The 19,455-nt window shown below is 46.6% G+C and overlaps 1 protein-coding gene across 1 annotated transcript in view; it reads right to left on the bottom strand.

The window, feature by feature from the left end:
• Positions 1-15,631, bottom strand: part of Polrmt (mitochondrial RNA polymerase) — a 38,812-nt gene extending 23,181 nt beyond the window's left edge. Inside the window, exons 1-9 of the mRNA XM_077677535.1 lie at positions 15,378-15,631; positions 15,112-15,225; positions 14,680-14,873; positions 11,868-12,260; positions 9,487-9,606; positions 7,107-7,265; positions 5,436-5,504; positions 4,528-4,629; positions 2,107-2,256 (exon numbers count right to left, since the gene is read on the bottom strand). Of these exons, the coding sequence (XP_077533661.1) occupies positions 2,107-2,256; positions 4,528-4,629; positions 5,436-5,504; positions 7,107-7,265; positions 9,487-9,606; positions 11,868-12,260; positions 14,680-14,873; positions 15,112-15,225; positions 15,378-15,531 (1,455 nt within the window). The 5' untranslated portion in view covers positions 15,532-15,631. The remainder of the gene's footprint in view (positions 1-2,106; positions 2,257-4,527; positions 4,630-5,435; positions 5,505-7,106; positions 7,266-9,486; positions 9,607-11,867; positions 12,261-14,679; positions 14,874-15,111; positions 15,226-15,377) is intronic.
• Positions 15,632-19,455: the final 3,824 nt, after the last annotated feature.

The following is a 19,455-nucleotide window of genomic DNA, read 5'->3' on the forward strand; positions in this document are numbered from 1 at the left end:
TGTCCTAGTCGCACCACCAACCTGCGTATTGGTAGCCCCAGCGGTGACGGTCGGGCACCTGTGGCCAGCGTCCACGCCCCGTTGACCTTCGCTTCGATGGCCCCGCAAGGCTACGCTCTGGGACCTATTCGGGTACCTCCTGCTGCAGCAGCAACCGCAAGGGTAGCCACCGAGGGGCCACGTCAGGACGTGCGGTGCCACGCAGCAATGCCGGCACCACCAGTACGAGACAACTACGGCTACAAATGCGTCGTGCTACGCAATGGGGACACCACGTCAGCGCCGACGACTGGGGTGGGCCAGTCCAACAGGGACGCACGTCGTAAGACATAATTAGAGACTCCGTGCATCAGAAATTGTAGAGACGGTACCTAGGACACGAGGAATAATTAAACGTGAGTGGATGGGGGTTTTCAGATTTGGCTGTGTGAGCGACCTTTGGTTTTAGTTTGGATTGCTTCTGTGATGCTTGTTTAGGGGGTTCACTGTAGATTGGTTGTGTGCTGTATGTGGCTAGTGCTTAGGGCTTTCCGTGTGTGTGAGTAATAAATGCGCATTTGGGTAAACCAACCAGCGGCTATCTCGCATCCATCTCTCTGACATACCACCATGACATACGGTAATAATACAGCCTCGTAAAACACTCGGACTGTGGTACTACAGTCGAAACCCGCAATAACGAAACCGCCGGGGAAAGCCAGAAAATTCACTTTTGCGGGAATTTCGTTGCCGCGAGAATGAAACATAAACGACCGAAAAATTGGCCACAAACCAAAAATTTATTTCCTGAAGTCAGTTATATTACTTTGTGAGCCTTACCTTGCAGCCAGCGTCACAGTTCAGCTCTGACTGTACAAGTGGTTCATTGCTAGTCGTCGTGCGCACCCAAGAACAACGAGATCGTGTGAAAAGCATCCAAAACATTCTGTGGGTTCACCTTCTCTGTACGTTTCTCGCCCTGGCCCTCGCCACCGAGTATGTCCGATCATGCAAGCGAAGCCCAGCTGCTTCTGTTTGCGAACTTTGCCAGACAGAGTGGCACCTCGTTGCACCAATACTGTTTAGAAAACAAAGTGAGCACCGCTTTGTTGACGTCCAGAAAGGCCACAGCCGTCACTGTTTTGTTTTTCGCACGTGCGCCATTGAGAACTCGTGGGATCCTTGCTTTTCAAAATGGTTGAGCTAGCTGCAGGCATTTCCAAACTCGTCGGCGCTATCCTCCTTGGGCCACTGACTTGGGCGATGATGGTTGCCTTATCTCGTAGCAATAAAAACCTCTACTTTTGGGCTGGCGAAGCATCTTACTGAGAGCAAACATGCCAATCGCCGCATACAAACTACAAGCACGAGCGCTGTTCAGCGGTAGTGGGCTAGCGTAGCCCAAGCCAAAGCCGCGACTTGAGCCACCATGTGTCACCCCCTGGTGGTGCCGCTGCGAGGCTGCCTCCACGGCCGCCGGCTGCACGGTCTTTTGTATTTTGTAAACAAATATGGCGGCGGCTGCCATGCAAGCGTGCTGTTGCCGAAGTTGACACACTTCGAGTCCAAAAAAATGCATTTGAGCACTTTTTGGACACAGTTAAGCTCCAATGGGAAGGTAAAATGCCGACCAAACTTGCACCAAATTTCGTTAACGCGGGATCAGTTTCCAAAAACGTTTCGTTGCCGCGAGATATAAAATACATGGGCGTCTATGGACGTTCGCCGGGGATGCGAAAATATTTCGTTGACGCAGGAATTTCGTACCCGCGCGGGGTTTGACTGTAGACGCATTAAAAAACAACTTTTCCCATATTGCTAAGACTGCTAAGACTGCACCCAGTTCCATTCCATTTGCTAAGATAATTGGCAATTGCTATTTGAAATTAACAGCGTAACGGCAGCACAGGTAGCTACACATTAGCTACACATTTTTGCTACACAAGATAGCTACACATTTTCTTTGCATACTTGTGTGATACGAGCACGATATAAATATTTTTCACTACTTCGAGGGATTTATATCACAGAGATTTTATTGCAATCAACAACCATTCCCAGAGCTATCCAGGACTGCTTGCATTCTAAAAACTCATTGTCAAAGAAGAGGATGGACAGACCACTGACCATGAGCAACACTTTCTCCGAGGGACTTGGGAGCTTGGCCACCGACTGCACAGTAACCAGGCCTTCCGTTTCCAGGCCCATCTGGACTCGGGCGCTGTCCCGCAGTTCGTCCAAGGATGGCAGGTCACCCGGTTGCTGATGCGGTACGTGCTGTCGCCAAAGAGTAGTTTCAAAGTGCAATGAAATGGATGCATTGTCGACGCTATTAGTGTCACGAGGTAAGAACAGAGTACCGTCCCTGAGGCACGCAAGTGAGCAACGGCGGCCATTTTGGTGTTTATCAGTGTTGTCAGATTGCCACTTCTGCAGACCCACCGCTAGCTTTGACGAGGTCATTTGTAAACAACACTGCCGAAGACGCAGCAACACGGCATCTTCGGACACACTTCTGCGGTTGAAATGCTGCGAAGTGCATTAGGTTTAATTCGTGTTCGGAACGACCCCAGTCGCGCGCAGCCGCAAGCAGGTGGACGAGCTGAGACTACCACAGTTGACCAACAGAAAATGCATAAACAAAAAAATGGCGACGCCCATGAACTGTTGCAATGTAAACAAACGCCACGTGATGCGAACTGACCAATGATCATGGCGGCGGCATGGAACAATAGGAGAAAAGAGTCCCGATACTCTGTTACTTTATCTAGTGACACTAGACGTTATGGAGCATCATATGTTACTTTCAACTCCTAATTATCTTGTTGAATTGTTTGTCAGAGAGGGTATTTTACAAGGGAAGCAACGTTGCAAACAAATACAAGATGTAACAGCCCTGTCTCCTTTAATGTGCCTTCGCTTAGGCCAGGAGCGTCCACCTGTTGCACCAAAACTGGTTTTTAGGAGGGCCAGATGAACGAGAATTGTGACCTGCTGAATCTATTTCTTAGCACTCCCAGGTGCGAAGAGCAAAACCCAATCCAAATTTTTGAGAGACGTGAAAACAGAAACATATTGTGACTGCCTTTATACATAGCCCAGTTATGGTTTCAGCATTGTATGGCACAAAAAGAACACCAGCAAAGATGTTCAGTGGTACCATGATGCTGAGGGTTCAATAATGCTGCAATGTGCAACAACCCACCGAACAATCTACTGAATGTAATATGTGAACATGGTTGAACACACCTATGCCCTAGTCATTCGCTTTGACAAGTAACTAGAAGACAAAGCGTATACAGCAACTCCCGTTTAGACAAACTCGAAAGGATTGTGAAAATTTGCTCGTATTATCGGAAATTTGTCTGAAGCAGATGTTTGTTAGCATTGTGCACGTCAAAAGAGAGCAAAAGTGTTGTTCGTCTTAACCACAGTGTACTCTACTTCAGCCACACACTAAGATACAACTAAACCCTAAATAGAAGGCCATATTTATCTGGTATTTTGCTGTGATGAAAATATGTATGCACAACATAAGGGCACCTGCAGATGTCTCCAAAGATATCTTAGCCATTCAGCTCTGTAATGGAGATACTTCTCCTCAGCTATTAAAAGTAGTTTAATAAACACTATGATGTTTATAGAAGTTTTTGATCAGTGGATGCTGCTGCAATTTAATTATGAGAAAACTGCCACAAAACACTACAGCAGCAAGGGATCCGATGCTAGAAGTAAATTCAATGCAAATTTAATTGCCTCTAACATTAACCCTTTCATTGTGCAATTTTTTTCTCGTAATCTTACCAACACGGACCAACCCCTCATCTCTCAAACAAATCGAAGGAAAGCTAAGTACAAATACCTCTCCAATAAGGCGAAACTTTTATTCAAGACCAGATAATGAGTGGGATTTTTTTTTTAATGCAAGTGCAGAGTGGCACCTTCCAATCACACTACGATTCAGATGACCGTAACAAGAACTGTTCAGTTTGCAAGCAATAATCAAGCCAGGAATGCATACAGAGGCCATGAAAACTGTCAGTTACATTGCCAATGTACTAAAAAAGAAAGAAGTCTTAAGCACTGTTCGTTGCTGTTTAATTTCTTAACCAGCTCAAATGTGCATAAAAAGCCAAAGCCCCTTTCTTCCGAGAAAGATGGTTAAAATGCAAAGGTTTTTCCCAAGAAACCCAAGTCAAAGTCAAAGTCCAAAATCCAAACTGCTTCGACTGTGTCAGAATGGCACAATCAGATAGACGTAGGCTTCATAATGCGAGGCCAAGATTCGATTTTGACCACGGTAAGTGTTTTTTTCTGCAGGCACTTGATGTGCCTTTGTTTATTATCGTCATCATTTTGTGAAACCAAACTATGTAAAGGTAGCTTCCCTGCAGTGCACCTTGGCACAACAGCAAATGCCATCAGTCAGACATCAAAAGTTTTGCTTTAAATTTAAAGCTCCTGAGTTTGGGTTTCCTTAATGAGTGATTAGCAATAACAGCTTTGCAGGAAACAAATAACAGCTTTGCACAGGGAGAAGTTGTGCACCTCTGGTGTCCGACTCTTGATATCCTGCAGCAGCTTGCACGCATAGTCCATCGGAAAGTTGACTGGTGGTGGCTCAAAGTTCGGCATCACCTTGTGGATCGCCTATTGAAAACACAATTCATTTTCGTTACAATAAAAGCAATAGTAGCCATTGATACTGGTTTGAACACACAAACACATACCATATTTCAGTCTTTAGTATATGTAAAGAGAAGGAGTATTAACGAGTGCACACCAAGAATAATCAACAAACTTATCAGAGCGCACAAAAATGTCCCAAGAACAAGCTGAAAAGATCGGAACACACAGGTGAGCCCTTCATGAAAAACAGGCATGCATTTGAAAAATGTGGCCTAACAAATTCGTCGTCGTTCACGCAATTAGGACGCTCAAAAAGTCAGTGTTGCAAGCTATTTCAACTCCAATATTTATCGACGTGCATATCGAGGTTGGGACAGAAAATTTTCCCAGCTCGTCTTTGGTATGGTTCTAGTTTTAGTCTAGCTGGTAAGTGTGGCAGTATGTAACAAGCAGAATGAAACTTAGTGACATTACTGGTTGAAGGTACAACAGTATGCTTCATTATTACTGAAGCATCACTTCGTGCACAAACTGTGAGATGATGTAGTTGTATAGCATTGGAAACAGGAGTTTATAAGTAGTGTTCCCTACATGTGCAACCCTAGAAGTTTGAACACAATTTTAGTGGTCGCACTTCTCTCAAATTTCTTTAGGAAGAGATAGTAAATTCCCCCCCCTTCCCCCCCCCCCCCATTCAGCATGTTCGAAAAACATAGCATGCCAACACCTTTAAAGTACAGTACAACCTTTCCTCCTATTCTTCATTCCGTATCTTGCTTAATTAATGCCTTCGGTTAACTGCTGAAAAATTATAGATGGCCAGTTACCTCTAGCACACGTTCCCGCTGATTTCCAAGGAATTTGCAGTCTGTAAACATCTGCTGGGGGAGAATGCCCTGCAAGATACAGACATAGCATCGAATAAGTGACACAGAATGAAACATTTGTCATTGTCATGCCAGTTTCCATGCATCTTATCTGCACTACCTACGCTACATTACAGTTTTTTGCCCGAAAGTATACTTCCATGTCGGCATTTTAGTGACAGGAGACAGAACCTACGACCAGAAAATGGGTCCAGTCAATGTTAGCCTTTTCAGGAACAGTTTTTGCTATTGAAAAACATCAATCATCAGCTACCAAAGAGACAATAATGACACAACTAGACCACGATCATTGAATTAACAAATGAATTGCTGCCACTAAAAGAATAAAGTGGAATCACCATGACAGCGAATAGTACATCGACATAAACCACATGTACAAACCACCAGTTGCACTAGCACACAATAAACAAGTCCCCCCACCCCATCGCCCAGTGTAAGCACTGGAGAACAACGTATTGCCTGTCCCTGCAAATGTACTTACTGCATGTGGAATAATGGCAATCACTCACAGATGTCAACGGGAACTATAATTCATAGGCTACTTTTCATTTTGTTAATAACTCCAACAAGTGACGATGCATACAGTAAGGACAAGATTTTTATACCGACAATAGACACAGCCCTAAGTCGGGTGTGATATCTGTTCAAAAAGACATGCCACCTTTTTGCATGTTCCTACACTTAGCTACAGACTAAGGAAATTGGATATCAAAAGAGGGGAAGAAAAGTTGGCAAGCCTCCAAACCCATTTTAACAATAAAGCAACACGACACTCCAAGCATTACAAAGACGTTTGCTGTGAAAATCCGTGTAAACCTTTAGCCTCTGCCGAGTTAAATAGATTCATGTGAGGTGTCCATTCCCACTCCACAACTTTTAAGTGCAGAGCACTTTAGGCGCTCGCCTTGTCGTCGTAGCTCACTCACTGGACCCAAGTAGAGCCCCATGGCGTCCCGTCGTAGCGGTGGTCGTCGCGGCGTCCCACAGAGGCTTAGAAAGCCAAGCGGCTTATATAGTCATAAGCATTTGAAACTCGTTAACCGCTGGCGCTTGTGATACATCGCCCCATTGTTTAGCACAAAGAAAACTGCAAGGTGCATTTGAGGCGAAATATACGTAATTAACCGGCAACGCCCGCATTCATTTGGTTAGGAATGCTCGGTGGGTTGGTTTTTACAATAGTAAGCGAAAAAAACTGGCAGTGCAACACCGACACATGCGGGAGGAAAAGCACAAACAGAACTCCCGCTGGCGCAGTTTCAGGCAGGGGGCGTGCGAGCACTGCAAAGGCGCGAAATTTGAAATGCGCTAGACAAAACTCCGTTGAATTAGACAGGGCGGCAAAGAGTGCAATGTCAGGTAGTAGTGTGCAGATAACGGCGCTACAGCCCATTATGGCAAATCACTGCTCTGCACTTCCGACAGTGTTCACATTGAGTGGAACGGTTTTAATTTTTTTACAAGCACGAACACTGCTTGTTAGCAGGTGCACAGACCATGGCGCAGCCACAGACAAGAGATCTTCAGTAGATAGCCCAGAACTTCCTTCATGACTCAAACATCAAGAAAAGAACGAAAAAAGCAAATTGAAGCAGCGAAATGCTCGCTCACATGTTCTTCCATCTGCTGCAACACTCCTTCGGCCGCCTCTTGTGTAAAGTTGGCCTGCAATGTGTGGCACTCCAGGAGTGCCGCAAAGGTCGCCGCATTTGGCTTCAGGTGGTCGTGCTCTATGGTGCGCATCACCTCCTGCACTCGAGAGAGCTTCCCCTGCGTGAAAAGTAGAAAACAGTGGGAAAATGTAAGATCACCTTGGAAACAGTCCAACTTCTACACTCCTTTCTACCAAGTCTCACGGCCCATGGAGGACCGTTGGACTGCAAAAGAAACAGCCACCGTACAGCGCAGTCTCCAGGGGGAGTATTCTCGTGCTTGTCCCTTTTGGAAACGTTCGTTTTGCGTCCGCTTTATTGTGACGTACTTCTATATGTAGGCGGGCTTTGGGTTGACTCTTGCACAACTGTTCTTGTAAACACATTTTAAACGACTTGACCTATTTTAAAATATATTTTATGTGTTTATTGTTCCACCAGAGAAGCAACAACAAGGAGACGAAAAATCGTCTGCTCCGAGAAGCCGTGGCTCATAGCTCCGCCGTGCTTGCATAGCGTAACATCCAGGTTTTTACTTTTAGCCAATGAGGGCTTGCTCAAGACGGACACGTCTGAAACGGACACAAAATGGACAAAACACAAGAATACCGCCCCAAATGTTCACTAAAACCAGAGCTGTACATGAGAAGATTCGTTTCATTTCACTGTGAGTTTATGACCTTGCCAGAAATGCACTGCAGCAAATAAATCTTACAGCAGTAGCTGACATAGGTACCACCAGCAATATGTGCAGATATGGATGACAAAGCAGTAAGCTACACGTGCCCACATACATGTCTCTGCAACTGACATAGACCTGCCCGTCACATGACCCCAGACCACTGCAAGGAGAATGCAAAATTACTGGCCCAAAAAACTACCGTAATGGTATACAAACCTCAAACAGCAAACCTGATGGAACCCGCAAATGATGCAAACCTCAAATAGCAGAAATGAAAAGACGGCTGGTGGCGTTTCACTCCCACAAGTGACTTTATCGGAAGCAATGATGCCACTACTTGTGAAATCACTAACTGTGACGTCAACGAGTGTAAACCTTACTGCAGCAGCTGGAGTGAAACCAGTGGATCTTGTGGCTGGAGATACAGATTGAAAGAGCAGCGAAAGCATTATTGTTCTACTATAAGCATTGAATAAATGCACGTAGATTCACAGCTTCAGCTGAGCACATAATGTGGTTGGTGTATTTTGTCACTACATTTTTTGGCGACATTGCAGAGATTATAAATCCAGCTGACCTTCTTTTTCAATGTGCTGCACGTGGACAAGGATCCATTCTTAGCTGCTTACTTGTCATATTAGTGAAGCAATAGCCAGGTATGGCCAGGGGAAGACCAAGCGTATCAAGTTACAGCACTGCATCAACAAGTAGTACAATAAGGCTGTATAAAATGAAGAAATATTTCACGTTAGTTGCCAAGCAAGAAAACTATCAGGTGAAAAACCACCAGTCAAAACTTGGAGGACGAAAGAAAATGGAATGGCCAGACACAGTTATTGGAATGGTGAGAGCAACCAACAACATACCGAAATTGCTGATGCCAGTGTACACACACACATGCATGCATAGCACCCCAGGTTGAAGATGAATTTAACTAATAGCTTTTCACACTTAAAGGCCAACTGCACTCAGAATTTCGACCTCTTGAAAACACTACTTCCCTGAAAAAAAAAGCAAGATGCAAAACACAACGGCTGAAATACACGCGTGGACGCCACAAGCAATCGGCAAAAATCTGCGATTTTGAAACCGACATTGAGGAGAGCGCGGCCATTGAAGTGACATTGCAGCCGGCAAGCGAGTGGTCGGATGGTCAGCAGCTCGAGAGCAAGCCTGCACGCAAACTCAACGCGCGCACGGGGCAGCAAATGGATGAAGCTTTCGCAGCAGAGCTCGACCAGTTCTCCAGCTGTGTGGCTGGCCAGAGGAAGGAGCCCCAGCCGGCCAGAGTGTCACAGGCACGTCATGGCTGTTTACGCGATCCACCAGCAGGTGAAGCAGCAGAGCTTTTTTGAACGCTTCTGATTGATTGAGGCGTTTCATGGAGCTCCAACTCAAGTCCAAGCGGATTTGGTCGTACGTACTACACATTAGAAATAAAACTTGCTCGAGGTGAAATTTCAGTGCAGCTGGCCTTTAATACTTTTGCTTGTCATGTGTCAGTCGTGACTTGATGACCCCTCATGCACCTCCCAATTTAAATCGGCTGGCTCCACAAACATGCAATAATATGAACACAGCCTCAGTGACGCCACTTTTTCAATGCAGTCACCATGCCGACCGCCCGATCAAAGCAGCCAGCAGTAATGGCCCTCACCTTGGCTGCATATCCCCTGATAAGGCGATTGTAGAGTCCAATGTCCACAACTCTGATCCCTTTCTTCTGCTCTTTTGTCCTGTTCCGGTGGAAGTGGACTGCGGACAACGCTTGGTCCAGCTGAAAGTAGCGTGCATTGCAACACGTTGAACACAGCCAAGACAAATCCGTAGACAATAGTGACACTGCCATACATTGGTCTTTGAAGAATTTATTGATTAGCTAAACATTGGCTCATGTGCTCCATTCCTGGTTTCCTATTCAATACACTGAGCTTGGGGCCTGCCAACTGCCTGGGGCAGCTCCTTACACCATGGAAGGTTAGATACAGGTAAGAAAGAAAGTAGACCATTTAAACGAGAGCTTTTCGATTTAGGCAGTTGTGAAACTCCACCTTAAAAAAAAGGCCTGCACCTGGACCCCCTGCTTTAGATCGGGCATACAGTGGCCATCGCACGAACTATCCAAAAAACAAACTAATTATTCAAACTGACAATTGAACGTTAAATTTTATTATAAAGGTGCATAATTCTTTATTTTTGTACTTTCCTGAGTTATTCATTGCTTCCTTAACTGCGGTTTTCGTTGCGATTGTTTCTACATCTGCGCAACTGCCTCTACCGATTGGCACTTGTGCGGGCACTCCAGCACAACACAGGTCCGACCTGAAGTACTAAATTTGCAGTAGTCGCTTGACCTAAATCCCACTATATGCCAAAACTAATCCGGTATCTGATCAAGTGGCTCTAAATAATCCTTTCAAGCTTGCATCAAGCCTTCGAAACAAATTCTTAACTCTTTTTTTTTTTTTTTGCCCCCGCAAGACCGCAGGTGGCGCGCAGCAGACGACACTGCGCAGGCGACAATGCATCTTGTTAAACACACGGACGCATTTTTTTACTACTATTGGTTCGAATGCATGTAAAACACTTGCATGATTGAACACCTTGGGTTTCTTCGGCACAAAAAATTTACTTAGGCACCCAAATACCATTTTTCACCCAGCTTATAGAGCTGCGAACTACGTTGTAGTTTATTTTGCCACCAACAGATGGCGCCACTGTACGGGGAAAATCCAAAACAGTCCGCCAATTGTGGGGCCACTTTTTGATGCATGGGGCCTATGGGAACTTTCACAACTACTATATCAAGTTTAAACCACCAAATATTTTTAAATTACATTACACTATTAAGTGATGACTCCTCCACACCAAAGTAGAATTACGTGTGCTGTTTATTTGATTAAAATAACAAAGCTTAGCCCCTCACTTTTGTCACAAGAAAAAGAAAATAGCGATAACATACTAAGCAAGAAGCTAAGGTGCCGTCGTACCTGCGCCATCATTGTGCCTTACAGAACTCTGTCCTGCCTTGAAAATAGTAAATAGTGGTGCTAAAGCTGCTTACAAATAAACAGTGCAGTGCGCGTGAAATAAGACCAGTATGGGGACACCAAAGTGCTACCAGAGTCCTTCAATGCTTTTCGGAGTCCTTCAATGAGGACTCTGGTGCTACTAAGTCTGTATTTCTTTTCATGTCTCTCGTTCTCCCAGTTATTTTAATGGGACATGGAGGAAAATTTGTGGTTAACCACATCGAGATCTACTTTTTTTTTATTTGCGATACAATGCACGTTGGCATAAAAAGATCTACTTTACCCGTAACAAGAGGAAGCGCCATGCACCGTTAGTAGCTGCCTTTCAAACTGCCACAACGGCATCACAATGCTTCTTGGCCCTATCAACCCTTAATATCTAGATTTTATGGCAAAAACTTATTTACTTCATTCTGGCACATTTGTGCCAGTTAAACACAACTGCAACCAGTCAAATTTCGCCCTCCAGACCTATGGACTTTTCAGCGCAATATTATAACCGATGCTAAAGAAAACGGTGTGAGGCAAATGGAATTTCTTTGCACACTTTCTCCTAGAAAAAATGTGCAAATTGGGCAAAAGGGCTCAGAACATGGCTTACCCATTCTATTTTTCAAATCTAACCCGGCAATTCACTCTGGCACACAACATAGCCGAGTGCAAAGACCTCAACAACCCCCCCCCCCTCCCTTTCCCCCCCAACACACCCAATCCCCAACCCCCCGAGCGATGGGGGACCTTGCTGTCCAGCCCCGCCCTGCCAACTCAGCTAGCACTGACAGCCAGGGGCCAGGAGTTGCTGGAGACATATGGGTCCCGTGAATAGGGAACCACCCCGTCTGGTGCCTGTGCGCACCATCGAATTTTCGAGCTCAGTAAAGTTGATTCTCTCTCTTTCTCGGCAATTCAAAGATGTTCATAATTCTTTTCAGGGTTTTTAACTAGACTGCACTGACATCTAAGCTGTGAGAGAAACTAGCCAGCCATGAAGGTCTCCTCCACTCACCATGTTCGCTTGAACGCAAACTTCCACGTATGCCCGCAGACTCAAGCGCAGCTGCATTTCCTGTGCCAGCTTCTCCAGGTCAGCCTTCTTGACCTTTGCCACCTTCTCCTGCTGCTTGGCGTTGAGCCGCACCGCCGCCGCTGCCGCCGCTTTCTTCTTGGACGCCGGCAGGCTTACGGACTTTGTTGTGGAGCCCTCCTCCAGCGGCTCGTGCCGGTCGTCTTCCATCAGCTCGGCATGGAAATGTTCGGCCTCGACAGCGTGCGGTGAGAAAGGAAGAGACGAGGACGCCAGCGCCAGGTCGTCGTGAAAGGTCAACAGGTCTTCCTCTTCCGCCGTCCACCGGGTCTGATCCGGCACTGCGGGTGTGTTCGGAGTTTCAGCAACATTGGCCTGCAGAGGGAGTGCACCGTGCTGTAGGGGCTTGAACAATACACGAGAGATGCGCAGGAGAAAGAAGTTTGCAAGAGCAGATGCTTGGGCGACTTGGTAATACATTGCATTGACGGTAAGCGTAAACTAACACGGGGACAAGAGAAGAAAACAAAAACATAGACGAGGCGAAGCGCTACTATAAAATGAAATTTTATTTTGAAACAACACCGTTTATATACACTAACGTGGTGTTCCTGTAACACAACGAAGATATCAGGTAGCCTTAAAAACTATACATTGTCACTTGGAACACTCAGCCATTTTACACCTACTCACCACGAGCTGCCAGACAGCGCAGTTCTCTTGGTGAACGTGACACAGAGGGAACACTGATGCAGTCGTCACCTAATCTAAGATTTTCCGCGGCTTCTATAATTTTTTGGGTAGTCTGCTCTCTGTTTCATAGCGCCTCGTCTCGTCTATGTTTTTCTTTTCTTCTCTTGTCCCCGTGTTAGTTTGAGCTCCCTGCCAATGAAAAAAGATCGTTTAAAGGGGACATGAAGGCAAAATATAACTGTGTTCAGTTTGAAAGAACTGGCCTTTTGTAACTCACTCGGCTCCATTCTAGCCACATAAGGCATTTTTTATAACCGAAAAGAAAAATGCAAGAAATAGTTTTAAAATTTCAAACTTTGCACTACGGTGATGCAATATGGGCAGGAGTGACATAGTAATATGGGCCAGTAGTAAGAACATAGCCATCAGTGTTACGGTGCACTAGAAGAGAAAGGTGTGTCGTTCGGAGCCAATTAGGGGGGCCCTTTTTGCGATGAAAATTCCTGCTGAGGAACCCCTGTTGTAAGCAGCGCCCCTGGTGGCCGCTCCTTACCAGTTGGTTTTAGAAGCTTTGTTTGTTAAATTAATCCTCATCTATCACCCTAAATAGTCTTCTTTCATTTTTTATGATATAAAGCCTTATAAAACCCATTAAATAACTGTTCAATTTGATTTAAAATCTTATAGGTGGCGCTGGCTGCAACAGGAGTTCTCTGGGGAAGTGCTGCGCTCCGTACAATTTTTTTTCATCGCAAAAAGGAACCTCGCTCTCCATTGGTTTTCCCCCGCACAACACACCTTACCTTCTAGTAAACTGTATCAGTGTGTTAGCTGCATGCTAGCATTGAAGAGATACGATAAAACGGAACTGGGGGCTCATCTACAATTGTCCAGCCATGCCTCTTGGCGGTGGCAACTAGATTCTGTGACGACGCAGAGATGTCACCAGAAAGTGGCTGGGGGTCACTACTACTTTATCTGTTCTCCTTAATATCCACGTTACTTGTTTCAAGTTCAAGATAAAATTGGTATCACTGTTATCGGGACAAATCAGTCTTTTTAATGAATCAAGCTTAACGTTTGTTGTTCTGGTCCATTTAAGAGAACAGATGGAACTGCACTGACCTAATGCGAGCTGCGGCAACTTGACACCCAAAGCGAGAATAAAATTTGAATTTTTTACGCAAAGTATGATAGCTCGTACTGCTTGTACTTATAATTATGCTAGCGCTAAAGTGGCTGAATGCCTGGCCCAAACAAGGTCACAAATGTCTTGCCCTGCTGGTGCATTAAAAAATGATCAAAGATATAAAGTTCAGAAATCAAAACGGCAAGCTGAAACGCAATCACTGCCGTGTGGACGAAGATGGGGAGGCCAGTATAGATCACACATGCAGCAAATAGGGATCCTAGTAAGAAAAAGCAACAGATAAGAAGTGTGGTTCTACGGCTTCACAATGTCCAAGTAGTTTTAGTTCCAACAGTATTTGCACGCATGGTTGAGGAGGACACTACCTAGTATCTTTCAAGTAACGCCACTACCCACATGTTTGCACCTATTTTTAAAGCAAAGCTTTACTACTTTCGTCCAGCGGGTTCGCGGAGGATGCGCAAGTTAACCTTTTGATCAGAGACACACCCCCGGCAACACACCCCTCGAAGCACATCACCTAATTCGCCGGGCCCGCTTTCGGCGGTGCGCACAAGGCCTCGTTTTCAGTCGTTCCGGTAGCGGCCGATCAGCTGATCGGACCTGACCACCCCGCAGCCTCCCATGCATGTGCCGCTGGGTCGTCTCGGACTACGTGACTCGCCTCGCGCCCGGCAAAAAGGAACGGCACGTTCGCCATGAATGAACGCCACGTTCACCACATTTGCCCCGGCGAACACTGCCGGGCCTCCTCCTGTTAGCGTTGCACGGGACTGAACGGCTTTGAGGCGTGGTCAGTAATACAGCTACATCAAAGGTTAACCAAGCAAAACCAAGACTCAACCAGACTAAGCCAAGCTTTTGCTTTGCATATCCAAAGTTAGCTGAGCTAAGCCGCAGCCATTTTTTACTCTCATCACACAACTATTTCGATACGGATAAGTCACTCACACAGGTCTTTAGATTAGGCCCGTCACTGTTGCAGGAACATTTTTCGCACGTGATGCTGTATCCCGCGCAGCTGCCTGGCAAGGATATCACGTTGCACGTCGATGGAATGGTCAGAATGACCTCCCTTCTGTGAAATGTGTTTCCATTTGCGTGCTGGCCCACACCTTCCAGCTGCATTCTGTGAGCTTCAAGTACTGCAATAAAAGACGCATATGAACGTACAGTCAATCCATTTAACCAAGGGTAGTCCATACGTAGTCTTTCCGACGGTAACCGAAACTGCGCGTGAAAGCACACCAGAAGCGAAGTTGATTGCTTCCGCAATGTACGCACGCATTGATTATCAAATAACAATTTTCTCGGTTTTGCAAGCGCCAGGAGTATCAACACATTAAAAACACTATTTAAGGTATTGTCTCTTCATAATCGTACCTTTCATCAGCTCTTTGTATTGGTTTTTCCTCCGCTTGCTGACTTTGGTAGCTCTCTTCTTCGGCTTGAGCGACGGTTCCACGCTTGTTGCGAAACACATTGCTTGGCTCCTTCCTTCGTAGGCGGCAGCAAGACGACAAGAACGAAACGATCGCTTTAAAACACACGCTGAGAATTTGTCACCTACACAGGTAGAGAAATCTTACGATCGCGCACTACGAACGAGTCAAACTGCTCGCTCAATGAATGAACGCCCGACGACTCACCAGTTGTGTCTCGATGTAAGAGTCCGCCCGCGGGAGCATCGCAGCGTGTGTTACCTTGAGTATGGCTTCTCGAACGAAGTGTCCACAGAAGTCTTCGCATCGAACGCAGATGATCGCAAGCTTGTGTGCACTGTCTAAAAGCTGAGTTATACATTACAACGGATGTGCGAAGGTTGTTGCTAAGAGCACATTTTTACTTTCCGAAGGGCGCAGCCATTTTGACGCGCTGGCGATGTCGATGGCCCTAATCTGGTAAAATGGGCTCCAGTGCCTCGTGCCAGCACCTGAATCACCAAAAGGCATGCAGTTTGAGGTACTTTCTTGACAATGGTTTTTTTTTTGTGATGAACGGGAAAGCATCATGCCTGTCTGTGACACCGAACGCATAGTTCGCGCATGGAGAGGCCTCAAGAAACGCACCTCGATCGGTGAACCTCACTGCTGCGCGTGCACTTGAGTTATCTTGGAGCTACAAAGAATGGGAACTGCGTTGTCCACCAGCGTTCTAAGGGGTCTTAGCAGAGTTGGGCTCCCCCTGCTCAGCAAAAACTCCCGAAGTGTCGAGCGTGAGCAGCAAATGTTCAGAGGGGTAAAAGAGCCCAGCCCGGTTGGTTTGTTCCAGGCTTTGTAGAATTAGCGTCACAACTCTCGCAATTCATCTGCTCGTGTATGACTCCGGCAACGTAACCACAGACCTACATTGTCGCTGATAGCTGCAGTGAAGGCAGCTGCGACGGCAAAACATCAGCGTTTAGCCTTTGAAGATTGTGCATAGCATATCGTGAAAGTTGAGAGTTTGGCTCAGAATAAGTTGGTGGTGGCGAAGATTCAGAAGGCGGCAACTGAGACATCACTTTCTTGGGTGCAGGGATTTTACACCCCCCCCCCCACCCAGAAGGATTTCAACACCCCCCAAAAAGACTCCACAACCAGGAGCACCCACCTATAGGGATTTTTCTATACACCCCCAGCAGCCCTCCAGTAGCCCCCAGAAGAATTTCAACCCCCCGCCCCCCCAAATCGAAATTCTGGATAAACCCCTGCTTGAGCGTGAGCGATATTCGAAAGGGCATTCGATGCTGCGGTTCCAGTTTTGAGCATTTTCTGAAGTCCCGTTAGTGCAGCACGAACATCCAAAACGTCGTTGGAGCCAGCAGAGCAGAAATGCGCAGCGTTCCAAAAAGCGACTCTATCGGATCGCTGTTGATCAACTTCAAAGTTGCTAGTCAGCACGAACATGAAGTTCTCGGTTTTCAGGAGGTACCTTATGCAGAAAACACTGGAGTAGGTGGTGATTAAAAATGCCTCATATGTCTCCTTCGTGAAGAACTCGCCTGGATTGCCACACTTCTTTTGATGTCTTTCAGGTACATAGGCATGGTAGGCTCGAGCCGCTCAAGCCCGTCACCCGTCATCGTTAGCATCGTCGTAAGGCCGAACATCGGGGAACTTTTGGCGCAGATGCTGGATTGTATTGCTCGTGTCCAGAACTATGAACCAGCGATAAAAGTTCCTTAATTATGTGGTGTGACCTGCAGTTGCAAACGACGTGCTGCATCATGTGTGTCCGGCTTGTTCTCTTAAGAGTTCCAAGGCGGTCACCGCCGGAGACAGAACTTGGATGGCACTTGCCACGGTCATCTTTTCGATATTATTCGGGTAGACGTGCTTTCGGCTGAGATGACGGACCGGTTTCTGCCAGGTTCTTCTGCACGTAATACGTATTCTTGGGTAAGATGACGAAATTTCTCCCTTCGGTCCTATGTCATGAGCTAAAAACTGAGAGCGTACATTCTTCAGCACATGGCTGCGGGGTCAAAACTTAGGAACAGAGGTCTGTTAGTGTCGCACGGGTGTTCTACTTTGAACATTAGAGTGCCCTTGCCCAGCATCTTCATGGCATTTACGTTGACTCGGTGGTTGTTGGTGACAAGTCGTACAATGCGGAAAGCACAAGATTCTTTTTTATCATCCTAGACCAGACAACGCACATACATCCTAGGTAAGTGCTAGGAATGTGCCACCTGGGAGTTTGGGAACTCCCAGGGGCATCCCACTTAAGTTCCAAAAACACTCCAAGTGATACAAAAAAAAAGACCTTTCTGGGATGTCCCAGATTAGGACTTAGCTAGGAGGTCTAACATCCCATGTAGAATAAAGAAAGAAAATTTTTGGGATGCTCCAAAAAGGTGCTTGTAGGTCCATAGAAGACCTCGCAGCTTACATGAACAAAGTGTGGGACAACGGCCGTCTTCCTCCTACGTGGAAAAGCGCTCTTATTATATTTATTCTCAAACCCGGAAAGCAACTGAAGCTTGAGAACCTTAGGCCAATTTCTTTGACCTCGTGTTTGGGAAAACTGCTCGAACACGTAGTGTTGAACCGCCTGCATCGGTACATGGAAGAACACCAACTCTTCCCCCACACAATGGTGGGCTTCCGGCCATCACTATCAACGCAAGACGTCATGCTCCAGTTACAGCATCAAATCATCGATAACTCCGCTGTATCCCCACTAGACACTCGAGCAATCTTGGCCTTATATCTCACCAAAGCTTTTGACTGCGTACAACATAGCACTATTATCCACAACTTGAGCGACCTCCACGTGGGCAAGAAGGCCTATAACTATATCGCGGGTTTCTTAGCGCAACGAACCGCACAACTAACCGTACCAGGCCTCCAGTCGGATCCTATACGCTTGGACAGCCGCGGAACACCACAGGGATCGGTCTTATCGCCCTTTCTTTTCAATGTGGCAATGATTAAGCTACCTGTTTTACTGCGACAAATTCCGGATGTAAGTCACAGCATTTATGCTGATGACATCACGATTTGGACCGTAGGAGGAAGCGATGGGGATATACAAGAACGCCTGCAAGCAGCCGCTGACACGGTTCAAGAATACGGGACCCAAAGAGGCCTCGCACGTTCACCACAAAAATCGGAAGCCCTCTTCTACAATCCAGCTAGGCCCGGCAGGAGACAAAGACATGACCCCAACATAGAAATCCTGCTGCAGGACAGCCCAATACCCAGAACTGAATGTATACGAATTCTAAGGCTTAGAATACATGAGACAGGAACCAACACGGTTACCATACAGGCCCTGCACAACGCAGCTACACAATTAAATTGGCAGACTCATCGCCCGGATAGCCAATAAACACCATGGCCTCAAGGAACATAATCTCCTTCGGTTAGTTCAAGCCTTTAGCATCAGCGAAATAACTTACGTTACTCCGTACCTGAAACTCAAGAAAGCAGAGATAGAGAAAATAGACCGAATTATTCGCAAAGCCACCAAGGCGGCAGTAGGCATTCCAATGGCTGCCTCCACAGAAAAATTACTGGAGATGGGCATTCACAACACGTTGGAGGAACTTATAGAGGCACAACGCATTGCCCAATACAAAAGGCTGGCGGGGACCCCAACTGGGCGGGCCATTCTGGAGTCGCTACACATACCTTTCGCGGACCACAAGTGAACCAAAAAACGTCATTGAAGCAGACCTACGAGACAAAATAAGTGTGGCCCCACTGCCTAGAAACATGCATCTGGAGTACCATCAAGACCGACCGCTTGCCCGTGCGAAGGCGCTCCTCAAGCAGCACAGTTCAAACCGAGCGGTATGCTTCGTCGACACGGCGGACTACCCTGGCCAACGTTCGATAATGGCCGTGCTGGTAGATCAGCAGGAAAATGCAACCTCATCTTGTTCAATCCCTACGTCCAACCCAGAAACGGGTGAAGAGGGGGCCATAGCTCTTGCAATTACGGGCACGCAAGCTACTACCATCATCTCGGATTTCAAGGCCGCCCTGCGCAACTATGCGCGCGGTATGATATCTCCACCACAACCGCCAAAATCCTTACGAACAGCGCGACCCCAGTTTGTTTCAAGGCCCATCCGCCAGCTCACTCGTCTCTTCCGGGGAACGAGATGGCACATGAAGCAGCCCTAGGATACACGAACCAGGCTGACTTCGAATCCGACAACGTGCCCTCTGTGATGGGGGGAGGGACAGACTGGCAACTTACCGAGAGGTTATTCAACACTATAGGCTGAGCCGACTG

This window comes from Haemaphysalis longicornis, unplaced genomic scaffold (assembly GCF_048455015.1).
Source record: "Haemaphysalis longicornis isolate Haplotype H1 unplaced genomic scaffold, Haemaphysalis longicornis Haplotype H1 scaffold_7, whole genome shotgun sequence".
Classification (NCBI taxonomy): Eukaryota; Metazoa; Arthropoda; class Arachnida; order Ixodida; family Ixodidae; genus Haemaphysalis; species Haemaphysalis longicornis.